Source organism: Rhododendron vialii, chromosome 2a (assembly GCF_030253575.1).
Source record: "Rhododendron vialii isolate Sample 1 chromosome 2a, ASM3025357v1".
In the NCBI taxonomy this organism is placed as follows: domain Eukaryota; kingdom Viridiplantae; phylum Streptophyta; class Magnoliopsida; order Ericales; family Ericaceae; genus Rhododendron; species Rhododendron vialii.
Window position 1 is genome coordinate 43,326,532 of NC_080558.1, and position 20,062 is coordinate 43,346,593.

Consider the following 20,062-nt stretch of genomic DNA (forward strand, 5'->3'; position numbering starts at 1 on the left):
CTGGGCCACGTGGCTTTTGAAACTATACTTGATGAGTGTCACCGGAATCAAAATACAATTTTGACTTTTATCTCTAACATCATAATTAAAGAATCAATGTCATTTAGAAAACACTTGGGTCTATTTGATTAACAAGAAAATGGTTGAAAATATAAAGAGAAATGTTATTTTTAGTGTTCACTGAAGTAAGAATATTCTAGAAAGTGATAGAAATTTTTTTTTTTCTCGTACAACCTTTTAAAGCTAGAGAGTTTGTCTTACTTTTTTTCACAAAAAATGTGAAAAAATTTTATTTTCTTACGAGAATCAACAGTACTTACTTTAGCTTTGTTATTTTCTTGCAAAACTTTCATCCTAATCAAACAGATCCAAGGAGAAAAAATTAATTTTCTTTTTCTTTTCTTTTACTTCAATTTTTTTTCTCATTTTCACTTTCTATTATATTTTTCTCGCTAATCAAACGGACCTTGAAGAAAAGTAACATGAATAGTACTCCCTCCGTCCCTTTTTAAGTGTCCTGCTTCATAATTTCAACTTATTAAAAAGACATCATCATTATACCTATCACATCAACTTTTTTCTCTACTTTCCCTACTTGCCCATCATCCTTACACTTTTACTCACTTACTTTTTAAAATGGAATCTACTTTTAGGGACAAAATAGACAATTCACCAACTTTTACCCACTAACTTTACAAAATGGACACTTATTGAGGGACAACCCAAAATGAAATACTAGACTATAAATAAGGGACGGAGGGAGTAATACATTACTCCGATTTGGAAATTTTACACAGTATGGAGCCTTCCACCCATATGAGTTTGTGTTTGTGGAATTATTTATGTAAAAGAGCAATCATTAAATTTTTACTTTTGATTTAAATTTTTGAAGAGATAAAACCCGTTCCTCTCTCTTGAAAAAGAGGATTCCTGAAATAATGATTAATTTTAATTACTTAAAAAAGGGGATTATTAAAAGCCAAAGAAAGAAAAGAGGAAAGAATCAAAATTGGAAGATAATTTTAATTATAGGCGAGCATCGGTTCTAAACTTCCAATGTCTCTTCAAAGTGGTTCAGAGGATTGATAAGGAAATTAATTGTCCATCATCTAAGAAAGACATTTTCTGGATTATAGAAGCCATTTTTTGAACATTTATACAACTCATGTTAAGATTAAAAAAAATCTAGGAGAGCGAATTTTTTTTTTCTCCAAAACTTTGGTAAGGAAAGAATAATTAGTATTTGTAGGCAATCACCCAACCTGGGCAATAAATACACATTCAAATTACATTTATATTCAAAAGTAAATGAAATGAAATAAAATTTGTACTATTCTTTAATATTTGAAGGTTGTGTTGCTCAACCTTCAAATTCTAGAGGATAGAAATTCGAAGGGTTGGACGTTAACTTTTGGAAGTTCAGCCGGAGTTCCTAAAATATGATCGAACCTTCAAATTTCTTAGTTTTTGACATTTGTTACTTCTGCTAGAGATACTCCACCATTCGTAGAATTGCTAATACACCATTTTAAATCCTTTAAAATTTGTTGAAATATAAGACTTCCAAGTTAATTTGGAAGATTAGTGTTAACCTAGTTTGAATGCAAAGTAATTATTTCATGCCTCCCAAAACTTAGAATATTACAAGAGTAAGACTATGAGAAAAAGGGAGTAAACGAAAAGTACTTTGGAATCAACATAAAGTAACAAAGATTAAGAAAAAAGGAGATAAAGGAGAGAATGAAAGCAAAGTAGAAGTTAAGAAAACCCTCTCTTGCTTTCACTATAATTGTTGTTCTGCACTTTCCCAAATTAAAACCAACAAAAAGAAGCAAAGAAAACCCTCCTCTTTCTTAATTTCGACTTCAACAACCAACGATCCGACGACTCGGATCTCATCTCGACAACCAACGATCGAAGGCCATTTATTGCCGAGATGAGATCCGAGCCGTTGGATGCACGATCCAATAGCTCAGAGGTACGTAGCACGGTGCTGCGCACACCACTGCACAGCATTATCTCCCAATTCCTTAATTTCGTGTTGGACTATATGTTAAGAATGTTAGGGATAAGTGGTGATCAAGAATCGAACCCTTAACAAGTTAACGTGGATAAATTTAGCCCATCACCCCACCCGGGACGGCTCCAGAATTTGAGTTCAGCGGTTAAAATTAAAGAAAAAAACTTTCACTAGAAATTTTGCTCTGTTCTTTCCCGAATTAAATCAACCAAAAGAAGCAAAGGATCCCTTTGGAAGGCGATTTCATTGGACCTCATCAGAGCTTGAATCAGGTGGTGGGTGATTCCACATCACCTACGCCCGCTAGAGGTGAAACCAGGAAGAAGCTTCGAGAGAAAATAAAGATGTTGAAGGCTTCAAGGAGTTAAGGCTTGTTTGTCATTTGTGTTGCTTTTTTGAAGTGTGCTTTGAGCGTTATTGGATATCTGCTATGTATTTTTTAGGTTTTTTATATTTTCTCCTTTTCTTTTTTGTTTTTTTTTCTCCAGAGGTATGCCCCTTGTAGGCTGTATATTCGGTTAGTCTTTTTTTTATTTCAAACTAAGTTACAAAAAAAGAAAAGAAAAAGGTATAGCATATACTAAGAGGGTTAGGGGATAGTGGTGATCAAGAATAGAACCTTTAGCATAGATAAATTTAGCCGATCACCCAATAACCTGAAAAAACTCCCAAGTTCACTTTTGAGTACTGTTCTTATTATCGAGTTAGCCGTATCTAGATAGCTTTAGATAGCATAAAGGAGAAGGCAGATCCGGCGTGCATGGGTGGGAATAACAGGAGCTGGAAAGGGCTATTCGCCTTATTTAAAGGGGAGTGATTTTGTCACTCTTCTCTTTGTTAATGTCACTCTCCTTTGTGTTTATATAAGATGATTTGTTTTTGTAAGAGAATGTGAGACATTAATAAAAAAGGGAAGTGGCAAAATCAATTCCCTATTAAAAATGAATTAGGGGATGGTGCTGTGCAGTGATCGTGCATCCGACAGCTCGGATCTCATCTCGACAATGAACAGCTCTCGATCGTTGGTTGCCGAGATGAGATCCGAGCCATCGGATTATGCATCCGACGACTTAGAAGTGGGCAGCACGGTTCTGTATATCTCATTGCCCAGTACCAACCTGAAGACCCCAAAACGCAACGCGTACTAACCAAGACTGTATTGTACATTCCAAAAACAAAAAAGAAGAAATCATTACGCAACAAATATCTTACTTTTACAAAGGCAATATTAAAGGAATACTGTAATACTTTTTGTAGAGAGAAAATTAGAGGAGCAGAAATAGGCGACGTCATTGCAAATGTCAGCAATACAATTGTGTCGATAAAGCAGTTGGGATGAGCTCGTCTAGTTGGTTGGATGCTTGATCCAAATTCACCAAAGTCTCGAGTTCGAGACGTGGTAGTCAACCGGGAGATGGTGATTTGAGCCGTCCGTTCGCTTCTCCAACACTCCAAATCTATGACTCCACCATCCGAGCATCTAAGTCGTTCATTGCCGAAATAAAATCTAGATCGTTAAATTGCCGAACGGACAGCCCGAATGTGCACAACATGGTGCCGCTATCCAATAGTATCTTACTAACATTTTAACCTATATATTGCATGAGTTTTTGTCATTTCTTAAAAAAAGCACTTGGGGTAAGGGCATTGCCTTTTGAAGAGTATTTCAAGGAACAATTATAGATCTTCCCTATTCTTTATTCTAACGTTGCTCCTCCTTTTTCTTCATCAATAGCCCTTTATCCTTAGAGCTTCACAATGTGCTGATTTAGGGCAACCGTGATGTTCTTCATAGTGAAACAGCGGTAGAGACCCGCGAAACCCCCCTAACCGGGTGAGCCACAATCTTGTATTTCTTGTGACTTTTTTTTTTTTCCCGGATTCGTATCACATGTACCCTTGTTAGGATTCTGCGTATTCCTCGCATAAACCTTCCCCCAGTTACCTTTGCTTGTAGCCCTTCTGAACCCACCGCCAAAAACCATTTCAGATCTCACCCCGATCACACTAAATATTCTACTTGAATTCTATTGAATCAGTCATATATGACTGTCGTAGACAAGCTCATTGAATCAAGGTTTGCCAAATTGGAGTCCTACTGCATCGATAATCTGAATTTGATTGCCATGGAAAATCAGTAATCGGGGCAATTGCTCGTTCATTGTTGTTTCCCTCCATGCATTGGATGAGTTAACCACTCAGTATAGGGTATCACTTTGCTTTCGATTTCTAGATTTCTGCTCAGCAAACAAAGTTTCTGACAAAAAAAAAAATGGCAACACCACTCATCAAAATGTTTGGTGCTCGAAAGAATGAGGTTCCAAAAGGATGTATCAGAACCGGTGTCCTACTAAAGTAGAGAAGAGTGAGATGAGAAAGGAGGGTAACCGATATCTGATATTTGAGGCAGGAACAAAACCTTTTCAGGGAGTATCGACCCCCTTTAAATAAGGTGGAGTGCAAAATCAATTTTCCTTTGTAAACAAATGATCAAATCAAAGAAATTGATTATATACACATAGAAAGCATGATAAAGCACCCACCGAAGTCCTACAAAATTGTGTGGCCAGTTGATGGGAAATCTAAGGGGAATAACCCAGCTACAGAGAATCGAAAATGAAGCAGTGCCACACTACTTTTATGTCGAATTTGGTACAAACTGCTTCAGTGTTATCTCCTCTCAGTTCCTCAGGTTTTGGTTACTACAACTCCAATTGAATAGTTTTCTCATCTCGCACTTTCTTTAGGTTTCGATGGAGACCAAGTAAGCTCTAATGTTTACAAGATTTTCACAGCACAAGCATTGAATGTGCAAAGTCTCTAGTTAAGAGAGTAACCGAAATTATAAGAATAGTAATTATTCAGAATATAACCATGCAGAAAACTGTTTCAAGTGAAGCAGTGCATATTTCGTATCCACTTCTCACTCGTTTCCCATGTGGTATTCAGCAAATTTCTTCAATTTCTTTACAACTTTTATTAAATAATAAGCTCAAAAAAAAGTTTCCTCGGACATTTCACATGCATGAGACGTTACAGTTCCCACAACAGACTGCAGCATGTTATTGAAGCCACAACAATTATGCCTTTCACCGGTACCAAAAGAAAATTAAGGTTACAAAGGTTTGTCACAGAGGATAACTTTCCCACACGTACACACAACAGATACACATTTTATCTTTGGACCTAGTGCTAGTGTCTACCCATCAAACAGAAAAGAACAAATTGGAAAGATTTAACATAAGGAACTTACAAGCTGAAGAACAGAAAACTGGGATCCCTTCTAAACAACATTGCCCAAGAAACTTGCAAAGTGCGTGAGGAAAACTACTGCCCAACTGAATATTCCCTGCGAAAGGTAATTAGCCCTGATTTTAGAAAAGAAGACAATGCATAAATTACAGTTGGCTCAAAAACAATATGCATTGAGAGACTTGCAGTAGTAAACCAAGTGCTGTTTGTAACTTGTAAGGAATCTACAAGGACATAGGCAAGCTAAGTTTAAATAAGAAAAGAGCTTAAACAAATCAAAGCCTGACTGTTGATTTGTTTTCCTTGTTGCTTCTCAGGTATGCTCCAGTGATTTTGTACCTTGTTTGGTTTCTTCAATAAATTTACCTTACCAAATAAATAAATAAATCAAAACCCGATAATTATTCCGTCTCTATCTAAGTTAGGTCCAAATCAGAAACAGTTTCTATGGGTGTAGAACAAAGTCGAAGCATTCATGCCAATGAATCTATGTAGCACGGATACGGATATGGATAGAGAACACAGGATTTCTAACAAAATGGGTATACGGACACGGCGGGGGACAAGGCAAAAATAAAAAATATATATACAAAAAATTATTTAAACTAGTGAAAACATAGTTATATATGGAATCATGAATGTTGTGTTTTATTTTGTTGTTTGTTTTAAAACAAAATCGTGTGGCTTGGAGGTAGGTTAAGTTTTTGCGAGTGGCAACATGAGGAGATTTATTGTACTCCTCGAAGCTCTCTCAATGCATTTCTTCTCCTATTGTATTGATTTCATGTTTAGATCGTTTACAATGAATGAAAATTTTCTTCGCCGTTCAGAAAAACAAATGTATATGGAATCATGAAACATCAATATCTATATACATCAAATTAAACTAGTAACCCAAATACTAGAAGTAATACATATTTACTCCACCCCCAAAAAAATGAAAAATAAAAAAATTATAAATTAAACGTCCCTTCTGTGTGCCTGCCCATGTCCCAATGAAATAATTTAATGGACATGTCACGTGGTCTGTCCCGTACCTTTTGCCGTGTCCCGGTGTATCGGACACGTATATGGTGACTTCTAGGAGTGTTGGTGCTTCACAGCAAGGAATCAATCATTAAAAGAGAAATTATTGGCCAAACTGGACTAATGCAACATCTATACAAAGCAAATTGAGCCTTAAGTTCCAATTAATTGGGGTTGGCTAACTAATGCAATATTACAATATACATTGTGCGGCAACATATGTTAATCTTAGGATTGGTTAAGATCGGTCGGAAACTCTTCACAGACACCAAAATTTAATAATCTTACTGGCCATGGAAAACCTTCTATTCATTTTTAGGTGCACTGTGCATCAACAAATATCTAGCCTAGGATTCACTCATGTTAGCAAATGTGATGCTGAAGTGATGCTTGAATGGAACAGAAAGCCTCAATCACTGACATTTTTGACCAACATCAATCGATGTTTCGTAATAAGTTCGGAAAGAATGAAACTTATATCTGAAATCCGTCAAGGGGAGGCCAATGGGGATTGCTATAAGGGAGAAAAGGTGATGACACAGAGCAGAAGAAATCTAAAATCTTTGACAACGTTGTTCGTACAAGAAAATAATAATCAGACAAGCTGACACACGTGTACTTTCCACCGAACCACTGAAGATGACAGAGCTTTTGTTAGTCCAACCAAAGAATTACGGATCTTTGGATATCAGAAACTCAAAGAATGCTTGGTTGATATCAAACCCTAGGGCAAATGATTTACTGTATCAAGCTGTGAAGGACATTTCTACAAGCGCAATTTGGGATAGTTGATATCCGGTCTATTTTGACTGCTGCTTCTTCCCATTTGATGAAGAAGGTGCAGTTGACTTAAAGAAGGTGCACTGGACTATGAAGTTTTTAAACCAACATGTAATGAGAACCCTGCCAGTCTACGGGTCCATAGATGATTATAGGAAATGGCATCCCAAACTGTCCCTAAAAATTTGTTAAGATCGGTTCATGGGCCTTTCTGGTAATGTTCCAAAGGAATTTTGGTCTAAACATGATTTTTTACATAGCTCCTGCAGTTGACAGGCCTCTATTGATGTTGGTAATCCTTTTCCCGATGAAATATAGCTGCAATATTTAATGAGAGAGATCTAGAACTAGAACTAGAACTAGAACTAGTATGCTAGCTCTTCAATTGGCAAATTGTTCGCGCCAACGTGTGGTGAAATACATTTATAAGCCTGAAGAAATCTCTCCTTTTGTGAGGATAACTGCAAGAAATACGAGCCCAAGTGAAATCAAGTCTGATTGCCTTGAAGCTTTGCGTTCCAAACCACAGTGAACCTAAGCTTCGCGTATCAAACATTTGAGGTCAGATACAAGAATCCAACCATTTTCTGCTACGCCACCTCTTTAGTTAAGTGTAACAACATAGTATCTTCTTCTTTTACCAAAATCCCATGTCAAATTTTGTCTTCTCCACAACATATTTTTTGCTTTTAAGAGTAATCAGGTCGCTCTTCCTTATGGGCACATTGAGTGGTCTTTCGTAACTAATAATATATTAAACTATAACTACATGAACACAAAGACCCATCAACACTGAGCTATATCATAAATGACAGTTACTTAAGCGGTAAACTTAGAGCCTATAGCCAATTAACACAAGAGCCTCCAACATAACCTCTATTCTCATACTTGTATAGGAAAAGAGAAAACAAATAACATGAACAATCTCGGACACAATTTTACAGCTTTTACACATTCTTATAGAGACATCGAACAACAAATGATCATACACCACGTGCAAACCCAGGGTTTGTATAAGAAGGGAGATCAAATAAAAACAATCATTGTTGGTAACCCATCAAATCTAATACACTCATAGTCCAGAGCCATACCAAAAGTTACCCTAAAACCAAAACCACCATCCGTACATACAGAATCACAAAGTCTGATATATCTAAGTTTCTATCCTCAAATTCACCCACACGTCATTCGTACATACAGAACCATAAAGTATGTTATATCTATGTTTCTATCCTCAATTTAACCCAAACATACATTTGTACATACAGAACCACAAAGTATCCGGTATATGTAAGTTTTTCTATCTGCATTTCCACCCAAGCCAACATGTCCCAACAAAGCAAAAAACCTATCAAAATAATTGGAATAGACTCCAGCTAACAAACATGGGATGTAAACCAAGTAAAGAACAGGCATTCATCATAAAGCTTGGCTCACCTCTATTTCCCCAACTTCAAGTAAGTACAATAATTTTGGTGAAAACAAATACTCCTACACGTGGGATGAAAACAAATACTCCTAGAGATTCACAACACACACAGAGAGAGAGAGAGAGAGAGAGAGAGAGAGAGAGAGAGAGAGAAATTGAATTGGGTCTCTAGGCCTACCCTCTGATGCCTTACGGCCTTCATTTGGGGCAATCCCTTAAGTTCCTCCATATTTTAAGGTATAAGGGCACTACGTCTCTGATACTTTATTTTCAGAGCAGCCATTTTGTACATTTGTACATATATTGCTAGAGATACGGTTTGCCTCCGGTCCTTCCCGCCCATACACCTCGATCGGGATTGCATGGGTACGGAACCTGTTATACAATTTCTCTCTCTTTATTCATATATTCAACAATTAAGATGTTGTTGAACCCTAAAATCTGTGAATTAGGGCTTTACCTTGTCTGCTGCAAGTGCAAAATCAAGTGCTTCAATTTTAGTGCTCTTTCCTTCTTTGAGGTTGTTTCTCAGTAGCTACTCTGTAAATCCAATAAACCTACACGCGCGTATTCATACATATGCAATGGAAGATAGATTAGGTCAGAGATCTGTTACTAGTACAGAGAAATTGATAAGCGGTGGGAACAAAAAGGAAGAGGGTACCAAGGCGGCGACGTGAGCTGCAATTAGCAAGACTACCAAGAGAGGTATCACTTCCAGGAACCATGGCCGACTCAATGTTTGTTTCTGATTCAGATTCGCCATTTTCGGGACAGCGAACTCGTTTTCACAGAGTGACTGAAAGTGAAGGAGGGATTTTCCATGTGTAATCGAAATGACACTTTAAACCGGGCTTAAAAACGCGTCTCCGAAGAGCGAGTTGCGGCAAAGTAAACGTAGCACCTTCAAGATGCGATCTTAGGAAGATCCAAGTCAACGTCGTGTCCGCGAAAGACGTCATGCTCACAGAGATCTTACCCGAAAATTTCCCAGAACTACACAGACCAGAAGCGTCATTTACCCAACTTCCATCAATTGGTGGTCTTGTGGGAAAGAGGAAAAACCCACGAAAACACAAAGACCCATGCCTCCCTAACGGCCGCGGAGAGAGAGAGAGACAGAAATTTCCAACGAACCAGAGAGAGAAATTCCAACGAACCAGTGGAATACAGTGGAAAGAACAAACCCAAAAAAAAAAAAGAAAAAGAAAAACCCAGGTGCCAAACCAAAAAGTCAGCTATAGATTGATCGACCATCAATCAAGATTCGATCAAGAAAATGGCCGGCGGCAACGGTAATGGCGGGGGACTGCGTTTAATCGTGTCGGATTTCGCGATATCCTTCATGTGGGTATGGTCGGGGGTGCTGTACAAGATGTTGGCGTACGACGTCCTAGGGTTCCACCACCACGACGCCGCGGGTGAGGCCGTCAAGTATGCTCTCTCCATCGTCAACATGTTCTTCTTCGCCTACCTGGGTAAGCTTACCAAGGGTGGGACCTACAATCCCCTCACCGTCCTGTCGACCGCCCTCTCCGGGGATTTCTCTCAGTTCCTCTTCTCTTTCGGTGCCAGAATTCCTGCTCAGGTTGGCTTTTTTATACTCCAATCCATTTTATGCTTAATTCTGGTTTCAAACCACATTTTTTTAGAATCTTTATGGTTTGGGGTATTCTTCCTTCAATTTTATCTTTTTAGTTATAATTGTGAAATAACCCCTCTGTACCACAATTTTTGTCTCTCCTCTTGAAAATTCATCATTTTTATTCATATGAATTTCTTTGATTATCCTCTTTTTGAAATCATTTTCCTAAAACTCGGCCACCTAGTCCCCACCTAGGCACTAGGGGATGGTCGAACCCTAGATTAGGCAGCCTATTAGTTGGAGCCTCTGTGCTAGGCGCCGCTTTTGGGACCAGAATTTTGGGATGGAGGGAGTATGAGATTTATTTTTTAGGTTTTGGGTATCTTCATTTTCTGTGTCCAATTTGCTTTGAGAACCTTATATTGCTTGATTCGGTTTAGATCAGTTATTATATTTGTCTTGGGCCTCTTGGCCTTTAATTTGGTGGATGGTGTTTGGTTAGAGTTTCCTGGTGAACTCTACTATCTTTTTTTTAACACCTTCTACAATCCGCCAATTTTCTATTATAGCTTGGATTGTATTGGATGATAAATGGAGATTTAGAGTACAGAATTCTCTGATAGGCTGGCTAACTCTCACAAAGACGAAGTCAAATTACAAAGATTATCATTGCATGGAGGAAAAGGTGTTTTAGGGGTGGCCCAAGCTTATTCGAGGTGTAAGGGAAATTTTAAATTTGGGCCTTCTTTACATATTTGTATTGATTTATCAGTCTCTTACTGCCTTTGTTTTTTTTTTGAAACGTCCTCTTACTGCCTTGATTGCATTTGAATGTCATATCATGAGTTCAAGGATTGGTAATACTAATTTGTAGCACATTTTTTTTTATTTGTTTCATTTTCCCTTTTTTCTCGCCATATTCAAAGTTTATCTTCACATTTTGCTTTAGGCGGTTGAGCCATCGTTTCAAAACAAAACATACTTTTTTTCTTTTTCTTGGACCTTTCAATTAAGGTTTTGTTTTCTACGCCTTTGGAAGTAATGATGTTACTTATTACTCTATAACCTTTACTATGTTTCTAGTTTTATTTTGGCACCTTCAGAGAACTTGAACAATGAGTCTTTGGAAAGTGGAACGTGTATCTTTCTGCAGGTCTTCGGATAAGGAGGTTATACTTTTAAGGATTTAGGGCATTTTGTACAAGAAGAATATTTTTATTTTTCTTTCTGGTTGGGCTTAGTCCTTTAGACTAAGAAATAGAAATTCAGGGCCTTCAAAAAAAAAAAAGAGATGTTAGGACCTAAATTGCTAAGTGGTTGGGCCAGCCCTTGGTGTTTATGGGTAGGCATTGTTGGATTTACTTTTATCTTTTCTCTTGAGAGAAAAATCCCATTTTAACTCCAAAAATCCTCATTCTTCCATTCGTCCACTCTGAAAATATGTCCCCACCGTTCTCTAACCAAAACTACTCCATAAACCATTCGAATCAATCTCAAAGTCTCGACCAAGCATTCAAAAAGGTAGAAAACTACCTACATTTCTGGTTTCTGCCCGTCTGAGGAAACCAGGAGTTCAAAACAGTGATACGAGCTGGCTAGTGTATTCACTGGCCTCTGTTACGGAAAAATGTAGCCAAGCTATGTCCAGCGCTGGGCATCCCTTCCCCAACACTGAGGTTGTGCTCCTGGGCCTACTAATCTTTTCAATATTAGTGGAGTTCAAGGGTCTTAACGTTCATTTCTAGCATTTATTCATTCATTTTTAATACTGTCTCTTGCTGTTCCATTTGGAAGTACATCCTCAAACTTGAAAAAGCCATTTTTCATGCATTTGTACTAATTGATCCACTGTTTGGGCAGTCAAAAACATTTTTCAAAACTGGTATGGGAACAGAAGCCCAGCGCTAGGCACTGGACCCCAGCGCTAGGGTTGTGTGTCTATTTTCTGCGATTTTGACAGTCTGCATTCTTTTTCTGTATATTAAAAACATTTTCCATTTCATTTCATTTGTGTATATACTATACACTAGCACATGCCTTTACCACACATACTACTTGCTACGTGTTTCAAAGTTAAAGAATATAAGATTGGTTTGAGTTTTTTTTGGTCAAATAGGGGTGGTGTATAGGGCCTTTTGTGTTGGTGGCCTTTTTGTATACGGGCGGCATTCCCTTAATGCCATGTTTCTAATATAATTACTTACTTATCAAAAAAAAATAAAAATTGATATACCAGTCCCTGCTTTGATAGCATTTGAATATCATATCATGAGTTCGAGAATTGGTAATACTAATTTGTTGCACATTTTTTTTGTTTTGTTTTATTTTCTCTTTTTTCTTGCCATATTCAAATTTTATCTTCACATTTTGCTTTAGAAGGTTGAGCCATCGTTTCAAAACAAAACATCCTTTTTTTTTTTTTCCTCGGACCTTTCAATTATGGATTTGTATGCTAAGCCTTTGGAAGTAATGTTGTTACTTATTGCCAGATAACCTTTACTATGTTTCTAGTTTTATTTTGGCACCTTCGGAGACTTGAACAATGAGTCTTTGGAAAGTGGAATGTGTATCTTTCTGCAGGGTCTTAGGATAAGGAGGTTGTACTTTTAAGGATTTAGGGCATTTTGTACTAGAAGAATATTTTTATTTTTCTTTCTGGTTAGGCTTAGGCCTTTAGACTAAGTAATAGAAATTCAGGGCCTTCAAAAAAATGAGGTGTCAGGACCTAAATTGCTAAGTGGTTGGGCCGGCCCTTGGTGTTTATGGGTAGGCATTGTTGGATTTACAATAATCTTTTCTCTTGAGGTTGCTGTAGAAGGCTGTGATTGGAACTGTTTTTGTGGTATACAGGGAGTGGGTAAAGTAGTGATTTCTGAGTGGAAGTATGTATGTCCTTTGAGTATTGTAGTCTGACTGTTTCGTGAACTTTAAGGCTGAAAGATAGAAAACTAAGCCTCTGTTTGCGATATGCAACCTGCCTCCTCCTCCCTGCCACGTAGAAACCTATAGAAGGTGGTTACTTACCTTAATGGAGATAAGGTGCTAATCCTAGATGCAATGACTTTTACTTTTTTACCAAAACTGTTGCCGAGATTAAATGATCGTTGCCCTTCTATAGAACTCTTGCAGCATAGAGATTGGAGTGAGGAGAAGTGATGGGCAGATAGCTTAATTGCATGATGTGGGCGATTTCAGGAACAGCTTAATTAGATGATATGGGACCACAGTACTTTTGGTCCTGTTTCTTAATTTGCATCAACAAATATCTCTCAATGGTTAAAGATCAATGCTTGTATTGCACACTTGGATTGCCAAACTTATGAGTGGAGCAAGGGCATACCATTGAGTTTTATTTTAGAGGCATTCATCCATTTATAATTGTGACTTGAGTGCTAGAATGTAAGCAAGATGAACCTGATGAATTATGCTTGTTTGGGTCCCCGTTATGCCTGCATATGCTCTTGGCTTACCTAGTGGAATTTCTTCACCATACCAGAACCAATTTTTCACTACGTTTACCCAAATTTCCACCAGGGGATTTTTAATAGGTTCCAGTTCAATCCAATCTTTAGAGAAAGTTGGTCGACCAAATTGCAATCTGGTGTCTAGACTTGAGTATGTAAGGCTAGAAATTACAAGTCTCAGTACTTCACCCTTGCCGACCACATCACCAGGATAGTTGACCAGGCTCTTAGACTGGATGTATTCAGTCTAAGTATGGCCCCATAGTCGATCAGGCTCAAGCCATGGTCAACCAAGTTGTCTAAACCTGGATTCATTTGAGTTCTCTTCCTGTCTTCTTGGTGCGTATTGGTCTATGGTTTCTGTTGCCAATAAAGCTGTGCCATAATATTTACTTCTCTCTCAGTGCTTACTTAAAGCTCTCAAACTCTTTATTTGTGTTTCCAATGCACTCTCTGTGGTAGTGGCTTGGCTTCTTTCCAAGGGTGCACATACAACCTACGAAATAGCCATCCAATACTAGCCTAACAGTATCAACACGGAGATATTGGAATCACAAACTGCAATCATGGGGAATAGAGCATTTACAAAGTTTTTTTTTACTGCAATGTGTAATTGCTGTCCAGCTTTTAATGGTGAGATTGTCCATCGTTCTTACGTATATTGAAAACTCATTTTTTGTTTTCACTTGTTTTTAGGTCTTGGGATCTATTATTGGGGTTAGGCTCATTATTGAGACCTTTCCTGAGGTACACGGGCCACGTCTGACTGTTGACTTGCATCGAGGTGCACTGACAGAAGGATTTCTGACATTTGCCATTGTGATCATCTCACTTGGGCTTTACAGAAATATCCCCGGAAGTTTCTATAGGAAGACTTGGATCTCCAGTGTCTCCAAGGTTGCTCTTCATATACTTGGTTCTGATCTAACTGGTGGTGTTATGAACCCAGCCTCTGTAAGTACTTTAACTACTGAACTTTGATTTCATTTCTTGTTGACTTTGCTTCGGATTCAAAAATTTTGAGCAAAAGCAGATTAAAGCTTTCTCGGTTTTTGTAGGTAATGGGGTGGGCTTATGCTCGAGGGGATCATTGGACCAAGGAGCACATACTTGTTTACTGGCTTGCCCCTATTGAGGCAACTCTATTGGCAGTATGGGTATTTAAGTTGCTATTCCGGCCGCTCAAAGAAGACAAGGCAAACATGAAGAACAAGAAGTCGGACTAAAGGGGATACCTACTTTGGAATTCAAATCTGTATATATGTGCAGAAAGTCAGGTTGCAGTATCCAAAAACCCACCAGGACATCGGTCAGAAGGAAATCACTCTTCCTGCAATTGTATTGTTTTCATCGCATCCAATATGTAAGCATTGAGTTATTGATACAAGCAACTGGTTCTCTCTGTCTCTCACTCTACGGGCACACTTAACATAGCATTCGCATTTGGCTAACTTGCAAAGGTTCGAAACGTTGCCAGCAGTTTTAGGTTTTCTCGGCCAACCCGAGTCTAATCCCCTCTAGCATTAGCCGTTTGCTTTGCTAATAACATTAATTGATAGGCAGCTCCATTAATAATTTCGACCAAAAAAGAAAAAAAAAAAAAAGTTTGGTGGAACATGGCTTAGCATGTGGGCTTGTTTTGATATCGCCACGTGGCGTTTGTGTGGGAAAGTCAATGTTTTCACATCCTTTTGGGCCTCTCTAACATACAGACACTTCAATGATAGCAGATGGGACAATCTGAATCTAGTGTTTGTGTTGATGCCTGTCGAAGTTGTGATTTCCTTTCTGGCTAGGGATTTTGTCGCTGCGAATGTGATATGTTCATGTATCTCATCGGCCATGTGCAGGGATCATTGAACTGAAACGGCTCAAACTAATTCATCTGCATCAGTTTACTTAGGGTGGTGTACACAAAGTGTTTTTTTTTTTTTTTGCAATTAAGGTCAGTAAACAAGGGCCAAACCAGAGTCCAAATGATGTTTTGGTTGCAATGCTCATAGAAAAGCTTAAATACAAGCTCTATTTTCAAAAAGCTGGAGACGGCAATATTGGTTCAATTCAGATGGTTTAGTGAACGTTTCCTCTCTACCCATTATATTAAAGAGGAAAATGATAAAAATCGTTAATCAGTTCCTCGATCGTCAGTTCTGATTCACGTTCAATTTTAATATTTTCAGATCTCTCCATCGTTTAAGCCCTCTTCTCTCTCTATATTATTTTGTTAATTTTTGAAAATATTTTTTAAATGCCAATCAAACGCTAGAAAATAAAATTTTAAAGTTTGTTTTTAAAAAAAATATTTTAAATGATTTTTACATCAAAATAAACGGAGCCTTAGTAAGTATTACTTTTCTTTTAATTACGCTTTCCTTATCGGAGTAGTTTTCTTTCCTTTTCTTTGCAAGTTTGCGTGATGTACTTTGTCTGTACAACATGGCAACTGCTATTGTATTTTGAGCCCCCTGAGATTTTGTTGTGATGCATTTCAATTACACCCAATTGTTCAAAAGGCTTACATTGGATTGTGCTAGACCCACCTCGGAATCCCATACAAATGAACAGAATCATTTAATTTGTTTAACACTTGTTTTTTAGTGTTCCACGAATTTAGAGACCAAAAATTTGGCTTACATTGGATTGTGCTAGACCCACCTCAGAATCCCATACAAATGATCAGAATCATTTAATTTGTTTAACACTTGTTTTTTAGTGTTCCACGAATTTAGAGACCAAAAATTTGACGAGTCAATTAAGCTTTTATTGATATATTCGACTAAGTCAATTTTTTACGACAACCCTTAAAAACAAGTTTTATACAAAAGTTAAATGGCTCGGATCACTTGTGTGAAACTCTGAGATGGGTCCGACACAATCTAGTGTAAGTATTTCGAACGATTGGGTGTAATTGAAATACATCGCAAAATCTTAGGGGGTTCGAAATCATTCTCCAGGTTTCGAAACCTGGAGGGGGAAATCTGTACTTACGGAAAACCTTTGGGGGTGTCGGTGATATATATATATATATTTTTTTGATCATGGGTGTCGGTGATTTTTACGCTTTTCTTCTCATACTCCTTTCTCTTGGTACGTAGAAACCGAGAAGTTTTTCAGTGTCGGGTGGGCATCGGTCATGTGGTGTCGAGGATTATCTAGGACGGTTCAAATCTGTTTGGGTAAATTTTGAGTGTGAAATTATCAAAACATTTTCTCAAGTCCAAATAGATTTGAGCTATCCAAAACACGTTTGAATGGTCGAGATGCGTGCTTGGCGCTACGTGGCTGGTGGCTGCTCCGCACTGAAAAATTTCTCGTAGAAACCAAACGTACCCTAAAAATAGCAGGACCAAAAACCAATAAAACCAGGAAATCAGCCTTAAATAAGGTGTAAATCCAACATCACGTCAATAGGACTAGGGAGAATCCATTAACAAATCCAATTACCAAAAGAATCTCTGTGCCCAGAAGAGTTAAAGATCGCCGGCGCCGCAGAATGGGAAGTTTCTATAAGATTATCCTCCCCTCCGTCATGCTCTACCACAGGCTGGTAACTATATACGTCTCTCTGTCTTTCTTGATTTTGCCTTTTTCTTCTGTCAAGTGCAGGAAAAAAACAAAGATTAGTAAAGGGTTATATTAATTGCTAACAAGGACATGAAAAAAAACACAGAGGAAGAAGGCCATGATTATGAGTTGTGTTTTGTTTTGGTTCCCGTTAGACAGTAAGTTGGAATAAGCCCAAACGTAACTCCAAGTGGTCTGTTGAATAATCCTAACAATCTAAGACTACTTAGATTCTCGGTCAATGCCTGAGTTCAACTCTCTGTAGCCACTTGGTGCTCTCCAAGTTTTCCAACTATCTGAAAGTACTTAGATTTGTGCCGATGGTTATGTGATGACACATGTATGCTTGGTGCTGTTTGGCGCTCATAGCATGCCGTGGAACCTTGGTGTCGTCCCAATCAGGGTTTTAAATAATGATATCAGAACACGTAACATAACATAACATAACGGTCCTGGTGTAATGGTATCAGAAGTATTGAACAATACGTGGTTGTAGTGGTCGTGAATTCTTAAAAATCAGTTTTTACCAAAAAAAAAGAAAAGAACTAATAACCCATAACGGTTGAGTATTGGTAGTAACTGGTCAGTGAATCGGGAACAGACCCATAGGTAACAGGGATTGGGCGATACCTATGCGATTTTCCATCTCACTGGACGGTTTCTGAAATCCCAAAAACCACTACGTATTGGCTGATGCAATACGTAATGACTGATATTTCAAACATTGGTCCCAATATACGTGCATGCACGAATCCTGGAAATAGGTATGTGATGCCAAGGGGAATGATTCCCAGAAAATATATGAATTAGAGTAGCCTATTTGGATATTCATTTTTCGCAAAAAAAGTTAACTCCCAGAGAATAGGAGAAAATAACAAGTGTGGGTTAAGAAACAGACACAAAAGATCTTAACACCGGTGCGACAAGTTGCACTCACTTCCATTTGATTCTACCAATACGTAAACCCGGTAATTACCCTGTATATGTGGTATTTATGCTGTACAGTAAGAGAATAAGAGGAGAAAAACTGGACAGGATCTGAAACCAAAACAGATGCTGATGCATATCCTGCTTTTTAGGTTTCTCCGTTTGTCATATAGTAATATACATATCGGATTGTAATTGCATCCTGCTTCCATACCCATATCTTGTTTCATTGACCACAATTGGTGGAGACTTATGGTAATATTTCGGGTTTCTGCAGAGAATCCCAGAGGATTTCTCAAAGAAATATGGGGATGAACTCTCTACCTCGGTCAGGTTCACTGTTTGCAGTGGTCAAGTTTGGCGTGTGGGAGTAGAAAAAGCTGATGAGATGCTTTGGTTTACTGATGGTTGGAAAGAATTTTCCGAGAGCCACTCTATTGGTTGCGGATTTTTTGTAGTGTTCAATTATGAAGGGAATTCGGAGTTCAAGGTACTTATATTTGATTTTACTGCTACTGAGATTTACAATCCACGAAAAACTCTCAGCATCTCTGATGAACCAGATAAAGGAATGCAGCGTCCAGTCTCCCATAAAGGGGAAAGGGGAAGCAATGACACTCTTCAGAAATTGAGTTGCCGTCCATCAAGGCCAGCACTTGTTTCTTTGGAAAAAGGAATTCTTGATGGATGTCAGGATAAAAGAAGAACTGGTAAAAGATGCTGTCATTCATTGATTCAGGACATGTATGAGTTTGCCCCTGAATTTGCTATCAGAATCAACAAGCGTGGAAGATGTATTTCTTCCTTGGAGAGCTTGAGATGTAATTTCCAGTATTTCACCAGAAATAAAAGATATAAAATGGAAGATCACGGGAAGATAGTTGAAGTAGATAGTGTAACCCTATCGTGGAAAGGCAAAATGAAAGCTAGTGAAATGTCTAATTCACATAGGCCGTCAGTGCAGAAAACTGAAAAAGAGAAGTGGAATGTGATGAAGAACGTGGATAATTTACCGGCAGCAGTTCCTTTTGGTCGAAAGTGTTGCCTTTCTAATGGTGGTAGACTTAAGAGGCACATCAATAGGCAAGATAAAGAGGGGCATAAACAATTGGATTCAGTTTTTGTGCAAGAGGCAACTCGAAAAAGTAAACGTATTCGTTATCAGTTGAATGAAACCAAGCATATGAAGAGCGCAGACGAATTAAATTCTTCTAATGCAGCAAATAATCAAAGAACTGATTCAAGTAAGATAGTGGGACAATTTTTTTGCATTTAATTGCTGGATCAAACAATTTTTCTTATCAATGATGTTATATGCAGATGGACAGCAGCTAAAGGTAAAGTGTGAAGAGGAAGAAGAATTGCTTGGTTTAAATGATTTTAGCAATGATTCAATGATGCGGCCAGTAAAAACACAAGAGAGAGAGAGAGAAGGCTGTTAATGCCTCCATGATGTTCAAGCTGAATAATCCGTTTTTTAGGAATATCCTGCAGCCATACAATGTCCACCGGTCTTTTTTTCTGGTTAGCTCTTTAATTTAGGGAATATTCATTGCCAGAGCTATTTGTGTTGCTTCCTTGATCATTTGAGTGAAAGTGTCCTATAATGTGTTCGGTACCACTAAAGCCAACTACTAATATTTCTTGCAACAAATTGCTCCTGTATTTGTTTATGCATTTTCTTCTTTTACTTATATAAATGATATTCGCAATTGTTATTGCTTCTCTGCAGAATCTACCAGCCAGATTTGCGAAGAAGTATCTGCATGGGGTTTCAGAGTCTATTCAACTGGAGGTTTCTGGTGGAAAAAAGTGGACAGTCCGTTGCGTTCGAATAAATGGTCCTGCGCGATGCCTAGGCAGCGGATGGCGTCGATTCACAAAGGATGATAATTTAAGGGAAGGTGATGTTTGTGTCTTCGAATTGATCCAGGTTGAGGATGTTGTGCTAAAAGTGTCCATATTTCGCGTCAGTGAAGATACCAGGCAAACCAACCTTCCAAATTAAAAACGTC

The 20,062-nt window shown here is 38.1% G+C and overlaps 2 protein-coding genes and 1 long non-coding RNA gene across 3 annotated transcripts; 2 read left to right on the plus strand and 1 right to left on the minus strand.

Moving 5' to 3' along the window:
* Nucleotides 1-5,059: 5,059 nt before the first annotated feature.
* LOC131316190 (uncharacterized) lies at nucleotides 5,060-9,332 on the minus strand. The gene is made up of 3 exons (XR_009197033.1): nucleotides 9,172-9,332; nucleotides 8,968-9,064; nucleotides 5,060-5,369 (listed from the first exon to the last, which is right to left on the minus strand). It is a non-coding gene; the product is annotated as an uncharacterized LOC131316190 (long non-coding RNA).
* A 173-nt stretch (nucleotides 9,333-9,505) lies between these two features.
* Nucleotides 9,506-14,958, plus strand: LOC131316189 (probable aquaporin SIP2-1). Its single transcript, XM_058345486.1, has 3 exons — nucleotides 9,506-10,095; nucleotides 14,253-14,510; nucleotides 14,615-14,958. Exons 1-3 carry the CDS (start codon nucleotides 9,787-9,789, stop codon nucleotides 14,780-14,782), a joined length of 735 nt encoding a protein of 244 aa, XP_058201469.1. The 5' UTR covers nucleotides 9,506-9,786; the 3' UTR covers nucleotides 14,783-14,958.
* A 1,906-nt stretch (nucleotides 14,959-16,864) lies between these two features.
* LOC131315559 (uncharacterized) lies at nucleotides 16,865-19,915 on the plus strand. The gene is made up of 4 exons (XM_058344688.1): nucleotides 16,865-17,103; nucleotides 18,325-19,291; nucleotides 19,368-19,571; nucleotides 19,780-19,915. Exons 1-3 carry the CDS (start codon nucleotides 17,050-17,052, stop codon nucleotides 19,487-19,489), a joined length of 1,143 nt encoding a protein of 380 aa, XP_058200671.1. The 5' UTR covers nucleotides 16,865-17,049; the 3' UTR covers nucleotides 19,490-19,571; nucleotides 19,780-19,915.
* The last annotated feature ends 147 nt before the right edge of the window (nucleotides 19,916-20,062 follow it).